This window comes from Lynx rufus, unplaced genomic scaffold (genome assembly GCF_022079265.1).
Source record: "Lynx rufus isolate CCGP_SWC_20201006 ecotype Redwood Valley unplaced genomic scaffold, mLynRuf1.p SCAF_30, whole genome shotgun sequence".
NCBI lineage: Eukaryota > Metazoa > Chordata > Mammalia > Carnivora > Felidae > Lynx > Lynx rufus.
In genome coordinates this window covers 4,175,130-4,189,210 of record NW_025814846.1, presented here as the reverse complement: position 1 = coordinate 4,189,210, position 14,081 = coordinate 4,175,130, and the positions used below count along the sequence as shown (strand labels likewise).

The window sequence follows — 14,081 nt, the reverse complement described above, 5'->3', positions numbered from 1 at the left end:
TAGAATGGAGATGATTCAACCCTTTTTACTGAAGAGAAGAAAACTGAGTCTCAGAGAGATAGAATACCTTGCCCAAAGTCACACCACCACTGATGGCACAACTGGGATCCAAATTCAGGCTTTTGTAAACCTAACAGTAGGAAGCTAATATTATTTCATACACCACTAGAAGAAATTTACTTGGAAGATACTGAAGAAAAAAAAACTCTCTTCAGGAATTTCTGACTCTTCAGATTGGTCTTTCTATGGCAATCACTAAACCCTTTAAGGTATTGCTTGTCCTCCTGTGTAACAATGTTCTAAATGGAGTGGTACATCTTGGGATATAGGATGGTAGCACCATCTTCTCCACCAGCTGTACCCTTAAAGAGAGTAAGCTGACATGGGAATGTAAAATAGGGGCAGCAAAACTGTTTTGAATAAAATCTTAATAAATCCTTATTCACAGTTATGAAAATTATTTTCCACCTTTCTATGTGAACACATTAATTTTATAAACTGACAAAAGGGCTTAATTTTCTTTAAGAAGATCTTGTAGGCACAGCTGCATAATCTAACACTGAAGCAAGCAGCTAAGAAACCTGGATTCTATCTAGGCCCAATTTTTATGTCTTTTCAGATAGTAATCCTAGAGAAGTCTCTCATCCTCTATGAAACTCAAATTGCCTTACTTTTTAAACAAAAAATGTTGAAAATGTAGAAAAAATTCCTTCTAACTCTAAAATTTTGAGTCTGAAGATCTGACTCTTTAAATGTCCTAGACCCACTAGTACCACTAAGGGTACTCATACATTGGACTATATTGCTAATTTTCTACAGTGTCCTCACGTAACTTACAGGTTCTTTTCCATCCATGGCTTCCATCCATAGCCTTCTGTTAGCTTCCGAAAGAGCTTGCAAAGTTATGGTTCCTGGCCTATAGAAAAAAATGACAAGTTTAAAGCAGAAAAGTCACCTAAAGAATGGAACCTGGTTCTACCAGGAACCTTATAAAGCAGCCTAGAGAGGCTGATCTAGGGTCCCTATCAGCCCTGGAAGGTGTCACACCGAGCAGACACATACAGAATTCCAATTTTTCAAAATCTCCTTTACTCAAAAAAACAATGGAACATTTACAAAACAGTATCTTTTGGAACCCTGGAGAAGGTGGTATCTTGGCAGCCTCATGCCAGAGTCAGGCAAGGAAACAGAGTCAGATGTCAAGACACCTCACCATTATACATACTTAAATTGGCTCGATTGCACTTGAGCCTAACTGTGGCTCTCTCTGCCTTTCTCTCTTGGAAGCTGGAAGTTTGTTCTGGGCACTAGGAATAAGCATGTTCAGCCACAAAAAAGATGTCTGTGCTACTTCCACCACCTATGATGTCCAAGGAGTATTTCTAGTGGGAAATAATTCAACAACATGCACACTGGCTCAGTACAGGGAGAAGGCCTTTTTGCTGACTTAAGCAATTTTATGACTAATAATAACTAACAGTTATTGAGTGCTCACTATGTACCACATTCTGTTCTAAGTACTTTATAGGTATTAATTCATGAAATCTACCAGGAACCTTATAAAACATGGAACTATATAGTAATCCCTATTTTACAGAAGGGGAAGCTGAAGCACAGAGCTCTTCCCTATGTTCACACAGTGGGTAAGTATAGAGCCAGAATTTGATTTTAGGAATTCTGGTCCAGCAGTCTTTCTTTTCTTTCCTTTTCTTTTTCTCTTTCTTTTTCTTTTCTTCCCTTCCCTTTCTCCTCCCCTTCTTTTCCTTTCCTTTCCTTTCCTTTCCTTTCCTTTCCTTTCCTTTCCTTTCTTTCTGCCATCTTCTTTCTTAACCACTATGCTACAAGGCTTCTCCTTCAAAGATGGCCTCAAAACCATTTTTTTGTATTTATTGTAGGCTACCTTTAACCAGAGATATTCCAAGTTGATATACTCTGTATGGCCTTTTTAGACCTTCATGACTAAACTGGGAATTGCAGATTGGCCATATCATTGCAAACATAAATCTTCCTCACATTATCTGTGTATCTGCACCATTATGAGAAACTGGTTCCTCTTGTTCCTTCTATGTTAAGACTCTCAGAGTCACAAAATGATAAGAATAATGTCAAGAGAGCTCAGAGAGCCTAGAAAAGTAACTGGGGCTCTATGGGCTTCAGTGTGTGTATCCATAAGGGTGTCGGACAAGATGAACTGGAAGGTCCTTTCCAGTTTTGATATCATAGGATTCCTATTCTATCTTCCATTCTTTTATTCCATTAAAGTACATTTTAAAAAGGAAAGTCTCCAAATCTTCTTTAAGTCAAATCAACTGAAAACCAGGACTTGGCATTGGGAACTGGATTCTTTCAAGTTTACCTTTCTCTAACAAATAACCAACCTTCTGGATATATTACATGGGGATAGAAAGTTTAGAAATAGTTTTGGAAAGACAGGAGCGCAGCTGAATCCTGAAGGCAAAAAGAAGGAGAACAAGTAAATTGGGAACAGACTTAAAAGCAGACAGTGTAGATCAGGTATGATATTAATCCCATTCTGGAACTCAGCTTCCCTATCTGGGAAATCAAAAAGGCAGTGTGTGTCTTCCCTTAACTGTAAAGAGAAGCTGAAATAAATAACTAAGAAGCATTTGAAGATTCTTAGGTGCTACAGAAAGTCAAATTCAAAGAATACTCATAAGAACAGGATGACAAAGTAGAAAGAACATTGACTTCTAGTCCAGGTTCTTCCATTGACTATCTTTATCATCTAAGACAAATCCCTTGCCCTCACCAAGGTCCCAGTCACTCAATCTGGAACAAAAAGGCATATACAGCATATGTGCAGTACAGTGTAATGGTTGAGTGTGGGCTTGGAAACTAAAATTCCTGGATTCCAATCCTGGCTCTACCGTTTGCTAGCAGTGTTACCTAAGTTGCTTAATTTCTCTCTGTCTCCTTGTCTTCCTTTGTGAAATTGTGAAATACAGTCACCTCATATGACTGTAGTGAGGAATAAAGGAAATTATACAATTTCAAGGGCTGAGAATGGTACCTAGCACATAGAAGTTACTCTGCAAATGTTAGCAGTTGTTGTTTGTTATTGTTATTATTATTATTGCACTTCAAGCTCTATGAGCTATAAGTTTGTGGTTTCAAATACTGGCAGCAAAGCTAATTAAAGAAAAAAGTTATCCTCTATTCCTTAGATAGAAAAAGGGACTCAAAGAGCTCTTTGCTCTCTGTGCTTCAGGGACATGAGTACAGGTACCCAATGCCTGCTGGGAAGTCTGACTTTGTTTTTTATATCAGATTTACTAGCCAGTAAAGCAGATGTCACATCCCTCAGATAACTCCATGTACACACATGTATCTCATCACCTGTTCATTATTTTATTTGATCCTTTATTTCACAGCATATTTATTCTCATTCTAAGATGATGTAGCAAAATTAAAAAGAACATGGACTTTGTAAACCTCTAAAGAAGTGTTTGAGCTCAGCCTTGCCACTATGTGACTTTGGGCAAGTCACTTAATGTAGTCAAGTCTCAGTTTCCTCCACCTGTAAAATAGGGGAGGGATTCAATGACTGAATGTTTTCTATGTGCCCAATATGTGGTAACTTAAATCACAGACACATCAAAACTTTAATTCCTGGGTTCTAGTCTAAGAATTCCTTAGTGTTAGGAGGGGGGAAATACATTTAAAAATAAACACCAAATGTTGTACCTACCATGAGCCATGCATAGTACTAGGTACAAGATATATGAAGATAAACTGGTCCCAGCCCCTAACCTCAGGGCCAAACTGTCTGCAACTGCTTTGGGTATATGGGAATATTATTTGCAAGCAGCTTGCAAATCTAAGCTGAAAGGGGAATCAGAATGAAACTAGACACACATAAAAAAATTTAATTTCTTTTAAGCACCTTGATGTTGCTGAGCCAGAGACACTAAAAGTTCATGAAAGAGAAGCCACAGCCAACAGTCATTTTCCCCAATAAATAGTATAGTTCCCCCTTCCAACTAGGCCTGAAGTTATTGGAAAAATGAGTGACAGCCTTATGGTTACCAGTAACAATGTTTACTATCACAACCATCTTTGGTCAGGACCATCCATTTTTAAGAAAGAAATCACATAGATTAAAAAACAGAAATTTCAAATGGGGAAAAGGACTTCCTACTTTTTTCCAGACTGAAAAAAAGAGCCCTCATCTCTTAGTCTAATCTTTATGATTCCAGTCACTGATAATTTTGTTCATATGACACTGTAATTCAAACTTCAAGTCCCCTTATAGGAAACTGAACATTTTGTTAAATTCTATTCTATTAAGCAGTAACAAAAACATAGAAATAATAGACTGAAATAACACATAGAAATATTTACTCACTGAATTTTAGATCAACTTCCCAACTATATAACATGCTTTTCTCCAAAATAACTCCAAATGCTCTCATTCTAAAATCTCAATATTAAATTTCCCTCTGATAAAACTACCAAGATCCAGAAAATGAAAAGAGGGTAATGGAGAAAAACAAATGAACAAAGTTTGAAAGCCTTACTGAAATCAGAAGGTTGATAATCAAACTATCTCCAGTTTACAAAAATATCTGCAAAGTAGGGAAAGTCTGTATTATGTTTGCACCAAGTATGGAGAAAAGACTCTTCAATACCACTACCATCCTGCATTCCTTCTATCTCTCATTAAAAATGTGTTCCAATTCACTTGTTCCTGTATGTTATATTAGGAGATAAAAGAATGAGTTTTGCTAAATGGGCTAAGACATTTGCAAATGATATATCTGATAAAGGATTAGTATCCAAATCTATAAAGAGCTTATCAAACTCAAAACCCAAAAAACAAATGCTCCAGTTAAGAAATGGGCAGAAGTCATGAATAGACATTTTTCTAAAGAAGACATCCAGATGGCTAACAGACACATGAAAAGATGCTCAACATCACTCATCATCAGGGAAATACTAATCAAAAGCACAATGAGATATCACCTCACACCTATTGGAATGGCTAAAATTAACAACATGGGAAACAACAAGTGTTGTCAAGGATGTGGAGAAATGGGAACCCTGTTGCCCTGTTGGTGGGAATGCAAACTGGTGCAGCCACTCTGGAAAACAGTATGGAAGTTCCTCAAAAAGTTAAAAATAGAGCTACCCTATCACCCAGAAATTGCACTACTAGGTATTTACCCAAAGGATACAAAAATACAGATTTGAAGGGATACATGCATCCCAATGTTTATAGCGGCATTATCTACAATAGCCAAAGTATGGAAAGAGCCCAAATGAATAAAGAGGTTATGGTGTGTGTGTGTGTGTGTGTGTGTGTGTGTGTGTGTGTGTATAATGTGGTATACACACACACACACACACACACACACACACAATGAAATATTACTCAGCCACCAAAAAGAATGAAATCTTACTAACTGCAATAATATGAATGGAGCTAGATTGTATTATGCTAAGCAAGATAAGTCATTGAAAGACAAATACCACATGATTTCACTCATATGTGGAATATAAGAAACAAAACAAATGAACATATGGGATGGGGGAAAAGAGAGAGGCAAACCATAAAACAAGAATCTTAACTATAGACAACAAACTGAGGGTTGCTGGAGGGGAGGTGGGCACAGGGAATGGGTTAATTGGGTGATGGTATTAAGGAGGGTACTTGTTATGTTAAGCACTGGGTGTTGTATATAAGTGATGATGAATCACTAAATTATACTCCTGAAACTAATATTATACTATATGTTAACTAACTGGAATTTAAATAAAAACTTCAAACTACAAAAAAACTTTTAAAAAATGAATTTTTGTATGCTGTCCTTGCAGCATCACCAAATGTTGACCTCTGCATATCTGATAGCAAATTAAATCCTAGGAGTGATTTATTCTTCCTAGAGTAGGTGAGGTGAAGCTGATTGAAGTTTCCCCAGAGGGAAACAGCTCTGGGCCAGGTCTAACAGGGATTCCTCCGAATGGCAGCCAGAAGAGCCAAGACGATGATGTCATGAACAGATTTTCTCACTTTCATCAATAAGAGATGACAAAGGAAAATAAAAGATCTACTCAGTCCTAGTATCTGTCACATGGGGACATTGCCAATTCATACGATCACAGCTTACCTTTCATTAGTTTCTATATCAAAACAGAACCTTTTGTCGATAGACTCTGTCTTCCTCCTCACGCAGTACTTCAGCGTTAAGTCCAAGGGCCCCTGCTATAAGAGAATGATTAATAGCCAATTTGAAAAAAAAATGCACAGAGGCTTCTTCTGCCTCCTTAATTATCCTCAGGGTCACTTGGAAGGCATCTGTCAGGGCAGCAGGAGCAATGTGTAGTCTCACTGAGAACAGTAGTTGCAGAAAGGTGGCAGATGGTTTCTTCCTGCTCCAATAATTAATGGCTGAGACCAGGAGAAAATGCTCAGGGTAGATGACTATTCTTTTCCAAGCATGGTAGATTAAATAGAAAGCTCATTACACATTAACATAAGGGGAGTATTGGAGAAATCGGCTGACCAAAAGGCATTAAGTGTACCAAATAAGGTAGGAAGTGGCTTTATGAAACCCTCCTTCCATTAAATTGGCAGATAGAGGAGAGAAGGCAAACATTTTCATTCCCCACCTCCAGACTCTTCAGGAAGACAGGAATCACGAAAGCAATCTCTCCAAAGATAGATCAGGGAGTAAGCAAATTTGAGTTATTTCTCAAAGTGCATTTGTTATTTCATACATGAAGAATAGTGTAGCCCCCTTAGTTTTATGGACACTTAATAAGGCCATTGAAATCCACTCTGTTCATAGATTAAAATCCCCCAGTCCCATATTGTTCGGTTTCCCTCTATTATCTCAATAGAGACAACGTAGTATAGGAAAGAGAAGTAACATTTATCCATTACCTACTATGTGCCACATATTATGCTAGGTGTCTTCAAACCAACTTTCCTCACAACAATCCTTAGAAAGAACTGAAGCTCAGAGAGATAAAATGACTTACCTAAAGTCACTTGAGTCGGTATAGTGATAGTGGAAATAGCAATAAACTAGGAAGTCCATCCCAGTTATACCATTTAGTAGCTTGCAACCCAGGGCAAATCATTTCTGTCACTGAATCTTAACTTCACAATCTATAAATAGGGATAATGCTAACTAACCACCTTGTTCCCACCAAGTCAGAAACACTTCCCAAATGCCAGGTCTGTGTTTAGGTACTCTGCCCTCCAAACTGGACCATAGAGTTGATCCAGCTGATCAAAAAAGAATTCTTTCTCACTGGCACACTCAACCCCCTTTCAGGCCTTTTTGCTGCTCCCACACTATAAAAACTCAACCCTGAATTCATCCTTCAATCTGCCTTCCTTGCCCCAGTACTGAGGGTATCAAACATTACTAGCCTTTCAAGAGGACAGTGATTAACAGTATCATATACTGACCCTCCCTCTTTAAACTCATCTCCCTCAGGTTCAGAGGCATCATGGCTCCTTGGCCTACACCCTGCTTACTACTTCAGGTTTACTTCTAGCCACCCCAATCTGTTTTATGCCCCATCCATGCATAAGTACTCTCATTTCACACATATGTCATAGTCTTTCATGGCTCCATAACTGCAAATAATGTTTCCTCCACCTGAAATGACTTTATCTATATTCTTTGCCTGGAAAAACTCTTAATTGTTCTACAAACTGCAGTTCAGCTTTCATTTCCTCCAAAATTCTTCCCAATCCCGCACACTGTTCACTATGTGTTTTCTGCATTATTTCTTTCCCCAATTGACTGAGAACTCAAGGGGATGGACATTTTATTTATCTTTATCTCTCTAGCACCTAGTGAAGAATTAGTGCTCCAGAAATTTTTATGAACTACAGTATTATTCTTGTCATTTTTCTGATGAGTAAAATTATATTAAGCAACATTATACAATTTACTTGGGGTCAAAAAGCTACTAGGCCACAGAGCTCAGATTTAAACCCAGTTTTTGAAACTCAAAATACAGCACTCTTTCCTCTTACCATAACTGCCTGACATGGAAATGATGGGGATCTTCTAAAATAGCATTTAGGGGGGCGCCTGGGTGGCGCAGTCGGTTAAACGTCCGACTTCAGCCAGGTCACGATCTCGCGGTCCGTGAGTTCGAGCCCCGCGTCAGGCTCTGGGCTGATGGCTCAGAGCCTGGAGCCTGTTTCCAATTCTGTGTCTCCCTCTCTCTCTGCCCCTCCCCCGTTCATGCTCTGTCTCTCTCTGTCCCAAAAATAAATAAACGTTGAAAAAAAAATTAAAAAAAAAATAAAATAGCATTTAGGAAGATAATTCATAAAGTGAACAGAACAACACAGGTGGAAGGTGATAGGCTGAACTAGCAGGGTTAATTCCTCTATCTTCAAATTGAACTAATAAAATTTCACAGGGCTGCTGAGAAAATAAATGAGGCACATGGCAAAAAGTGTCTAGCTCAGTGCCTGGTACACAGTAGACATTCAATAAATAGTGGATTATATGGTGTTATTATAGTCTCACTCGTATGATTTACCTTTCTAAAACACAAACCAGTAATAGGAACTGACAGAACTGACAAGAAGAAACCATTTTCAACTTCATTTTATGGAAATTCAAGTTACTACTTTACCTCCCTTTCCTTCTAAATAGAGAACCCAGTTCCTCTTCCCACTCCGTAAGGAATCCCATATTAAAACTGCTTAGGCTAACACTACTGCAAGTTTTGCAAGCAGCCTCTTAATGAAACGGGACGAGGAAAAAAGAACTAAAATGAGAGCTTGCACTCATCTGCTAGGAGGATATGAAAGTGGCATCTACTGCTTCTGTCTTGAGCTTTCCAGTATGTGCCTGAGCAAGAGAGAAAAGGCCTAAATGAGCTTACTGTCTAAGAGAGTAACGTTAAAGGCTGAGATCTGGAAAGTGATGTGTGTAGAAAAAGAAAAGGAAGAGACCACAGGACAATGCTTCTTATAAGCACTAGCCAGTCAGATACATCAGTTGCATTCTGACAGAAATGGAACAAATTATGTGATAGTGCACCAGATAAATTTATTGAAACCATACTGAAAGGTGCCTTGGCAGACTGGAAACTAAGGAGAGTTTTGGAATCATGAATGAGTAACTGGCCTACATAGAAGCATTGGATGAGGGTTCTGGAAATCCCATTTAGTACACTTCATTAGAGGTGATTTTCATCTCCAATACACATCCAAAGCAGAGTAACAAAATTTTTGGTTAAAGACACAAAAAAGCAGTTTTCAAGAGCCTGTCACCAAATCTCAGACCTCTCTAATTTTCTGTGGACAAGTAACACAAGAGAGATCTTCCATGGAAACCAGCAGCAGTGGAGAAAAATTGGCCCATTTTTTCTCCAAATTTCTGCCTACCTCAATTGGGTCTACTTATACCACCAAGGTCCAGCATTAGTAAATGAACCTTGTTTCATTTTTTAAACAATTTGTAAAGAACAGAAATCCTTAAAAACCCATGCATTAACACCCAGTTTGAGAGGCAGTTTAAAGGACACATTAAACTACTTTTAGAGTATGAAACGTTTGTCTATCAGCTTTTATCTTAATAAACCCTTGAGTGAGTGTGTGTGTGTGTGCGTGTGTGTGTGTGTGTGTGTGTGTGTGTGTGTGTGTATTTCAAAAGCCTCTACAAATACAGGCAAAAGTGAGATGACAGAATAAAAATTTGTGGTTGTGTGGTCATTATATTATATTATACAGTATAGTATGTAATATATAAGATTAAGTTCTTCCGGTAAGTAAATATCTTCTCAGTATGTTAAACTCATCTTGACATTTTAGGGAATAGAGGAAGGTTTGGAGGACAGAAGAAGAGGCATCGACTGCTTAAATATATCTGAACATTACATAGAATATGGGGTATAGGTTATTCCATTATTCCAACTTTAGGAAACAGACATATTTATCTAAAAAAGCAATTTTGGAAAATGATATTTAAACACTTGCTATTTAAAGGAATACTACAGTAGAAACTTATTAAAAGCAAGTAATAAATACTATCCTCCTCCAATTCATCCATATTCTTGCAAATTTTCTTGTACAATGTGACAGGCACTTTTAATAATTTAATAAATGATCTGAAAGAGTATAGGCACTTTCAGAAGGCTTGACATAATAGATATCATTTTACTCAACTGAGTAGTATCTGGTCCAATGCAAACTTAGGCCAAGAAGAACACACAGAGTCATGATTCACGTGACAGTGATGAACTTGATTCTTTGGCACTAAGTCAAGGTATACTCTTTTCTGAGATGCAGGCACAGATGCATTTCAAAAAATATGGCACACCAAAGAACTGACCTGCTTAGCACCTGGCTTCTGCTCCATAGGTGTCATGGTGAGCGTTTTGGTCTCTTTCTCATACTGGCAGTAATATTTGACCCAGGATATTCCCAAAGCCCCTACAATGATAGGCAAAAGTGAGCTGGCAGAATATATTTTTAGGCAGTATGGTCAATACACTCCTAAGATGGAAAGGCTGTATAGTCTGCTCTTCATAGTCATAGTGCTTCAGATCCAGCCCTAACCCTCCCCTGAACTCCAGCAGCCCTGCAGTGCCATCAACACACAGAACATATGGAGATCCTAAAACTCATCAACTACTTTCCACATTGGCTCTAGCTTGCTCCAAATCACTCTCCTTGCCATGTCCCCTATGAATGCTTCTACTACTTATCTTATTACTGTATGAGTTGGATACAAACTGTAATCTTCTGCTCGTCTTTCCCTGTAACCTGCCATTTGACTGGTGGTTGGGTTCTGTCCATTCATTCCTTACATGTCTCTCTTCCAGCTGCTTCATCCTCTCCATCCCTTTTAGACCTGAATTAGTTCAGGACCCTATTGCTGAATTACTTTTAATGTTTTATGAAGTATTTCAGACAAAACAAAAATTCACTATTTCTCCACAATTAACCATGTCAGTGGTCTTCTCTCTGATTTCCCCTATCTCTGATCACTCTTTTCTAGTGCATTCTCCACTCTTTAGCTAAAGGAGTATTCTTAAAACACATATCTCTATATCATTTCTCTTATAAATCATGCATGGCTTTTCCACCATCTTTAAACTCAGGTTGGCCCACAAAATCCTTCATAATGTGATATTTACCTTTCCTACTTTGTCTTTTGCCACCCTCTATGGTCCTGTCTCATTGAATTACTTTCAGTTATCAAACAAAGAGTTGGTCATATATTTTTAGTCCAAATTTTCAAGACATATTTAAGACTGAATGGGTCACCATTAATAATTACAAAAGGATTACAGGTATAAACCAGGGTTATTCTTGGCAAACCAGGAACCTGAAAATAGATTACATCCTCACATACCTCTGTGCCTGAGTAACATGCAATGGTATATACACGGGAATTTCTTCCTCCTTTTTTTTTTTTTTTTTTTGCCTATCAAACTCCCACTCATAATTCGAGTTCTAATTCAAACATTACTTCCTCAGTGAAGCCCTTAGATATATGCCCCAAATGCAATGCTCAGCACATTTCCTTATAATTCTTGACATAGTTGTCTATCTTCCTCCTCAGACTGTGAACTTGAAGGCAAAAATCAAGATTGATTCAGTTTTTAAAATCCCCCAGTGCACTGCATATTGTCTGGAAAAAAAAAGGATGCTCAATAAATATTCAACTGAGTAGCAATGTCATATCCATTTGACAAATTAGAAAACTGGAGCTAGTTGATATTATAGCCAAGATTGCAAACTCATTATTTCCACCTCTTTTATAATATAGCAGTAGTTCTCAACCAAGGGAAATTTTGCCTCCCAAGGGACATTTGGCAACATCTGGAGACATTTTAGGTTGTAGTACCTAGGGAGTGCTTTTAGAATAAAGTGAGGACAGGGCATAGATGCTGCTAAACACCCTAAAATGTATATGATCCACCCCCCCCGACAAAACAAAGAATTACCCAGCCCAAAATGTCAATAGCACTGAGATTGAGAAATACTGCAATATAGAGTTGAAGGGATACATCTGAAAAGTGGAAGAACACATCTTTGAAAAATATCAAAAGTTAATTTCTCAAAGAGAGGAAAAGCATGATAATATCAATGCTTAAATGCCATGTCTGGTGAATTGCAGTTTTTTGCCACTGGTAACATCTGAGTAGCTTCTTCTTCCTACTTCTCAGGTACAATAATTATGGGCAGGGCTGAAATCACAGGTTTTGGGAGCACTGGGTCATAGTTCATAAGGAAAAGCAAATAGCACATGCAGGTTTTCATGATGTTATTTAGGAGGTAGGAAGGGTTGAATCTTCTGCAATATTCAGTGAGTGGATAAGTTAACTCATTTTCCTTGGTCAGCAATGAACAACTGTCATCTCATTGAAATCACAATGGTTGTTGTTTAGTGCTTTAAGAGCAACCATGTGCTCCTAAGGCAGTGAGAAGTATAGAGTATAGTGATACGAGCATAGGTTTTGGCATTTCACAGAATGGAGTTTACTCTTAGGGCTGTTACTTGATAGTTGGGTGACTTTCAACTAGTGATCTCTCTAAACCTCAGTGGCCTCAAGTAAAATGGGTATGATAAGTGGTTTTAATGATCAAATGAAATAATGTATTTAAAGTACTTAGCACCATGCCTGCCTGGCACATAGCAGGTGTAATAAATATTATTTTTCTGCCTCTTTTCCCTTACCACTTTTTCCCCCCATCAGAGCCATCAGAAGGATTAAACAATTAACAATCCCCATTTTGAATCACAGAGAAAAACCTTAAATCTTATCATCCCAGACCCTTTGTAAGACAAATTCCTAACCTCCCCCTCCAACTTCCCCTTCATTTTTTTTAATCCACTATTTCCAGACTGTTCTCCAAAGAGGTGTAGCTGTCAAGGGTCTGTGAACAATATAGGTGCCTGGAGTTTGGAGAGTGGCAAGTAGGTGACAGTCTACTGAAACCCAATGGGGATCCCTATATTCCCACACACATTTCTCTTGTGTATAGAGATAGCCTTCGATGGTTGGCTGTCCTGGAAGTTTGCATGTCTGGGGAGCTTCTTTCATCCTTTTCTTAAGTTCTTCCATCTCTTCCCGAGTACTGGAGAAATGATTTCTTGTCTGTTAAGACATTATCATCATAATTATTATCATTATCACCATTATGATATGATATTATGATATCACCATTATCACCATTATCATTATCACCATTATCACCTTATTAAAAAGCATTTATTGGTCAGAGATCCAGTGCAGAGTTTTCTTGGTTTTCATTATATGCTACAACACAGCAGAAAACAAATGTTGAACGGCATAGTGACGAGAAAACAATTTTATGGAGTGTAACAGTACTAAAGACTAAAAGGGAAACAGAAACATAAATAATATAACAATAAAACACACGTGGGAGACTTTTATTTTCTAATGGGAATGACATAAGGCTCCAATAAACAAGGGCTCTTAGAATTCTGAGCACCAGACTGACTTCCACTTTACAAGAAGGGAGACTATAAAGAAGGTTCCCAAAGATAATATTATCATGGCAACTTTTACGTTTTGCCTCAAGTAAAGTTACTGCCTATTTGACTCTGAATCAAATTCTAGCCATTAGGATAAAATACATGACAATGTGCTCTTTGAAGATAGATCAACTGAAAAGTTATGTTTTCATATTCATGAAAAACAAAAGCTAATGGTAAGAAATAATATATGTACAACTACACAACTAAACACAATAGCAAAACACTGTTTGAAATATGGGTAAGAAAATCACTAGAGATAGGTCCTTAGCATCTAGCCTCAAGATTGTTATGTCAGTCAAAATGGTGATCTGGGCTGCCCTATCTTTTTGGGCCTACTCTATTGATCATCCTGTGAATGAATTCATCATGTACATAGATACAAGGGGTTTTATTAAACTCATACTTCTCAATTTCTTTTTTGAGGAAGATTCAAATGATTAACCTGGTTATAGGGATATTTTATAAATCCAAAGACACGGGCTCTCACATTCTGGTGAAGGTGAGTACCCAGCAAGAAATTTAAAAAACTACTCTAAGTCAAGATCCTCCTAAACAACCAAGTGAAGTTTA

The 14,081-nt window shown here is 37.8% G+C and overlaps 1 protein-coding gene across 1 annotated transcript in view; it reads right to left on the bottom strand.

Annotated features, from left to right (window-relative positions):
- The window catches only part of OPHN1 (oligophrenin 1), a 593,683-nt gene that overhangs the window by 254,374 nt on the left and 325,228 nt on the right, over positions 1-14,081 (bottom strand). The window contains exons 9-12 of the mRNA XM_047092574.1: positions 12,978-13,107; positions 10,332-10,432; positions 6,129-6,223; positions 838-916 (exon numbers count right to left, since the gene is read on the bottom strand). Coding sequence (XP_046948530.1) covers positions 838-916; positions 6,129-6,223; positions 10,332-10,432; positions 12,978-13,107 — 405 coding nt within the window. The remainder of the gene's footprint in view (positions 1-837; positions 917-6,128; positions 6,224-10,331; positions 10,433-12,977; positions 13,108-14,081) is intronic.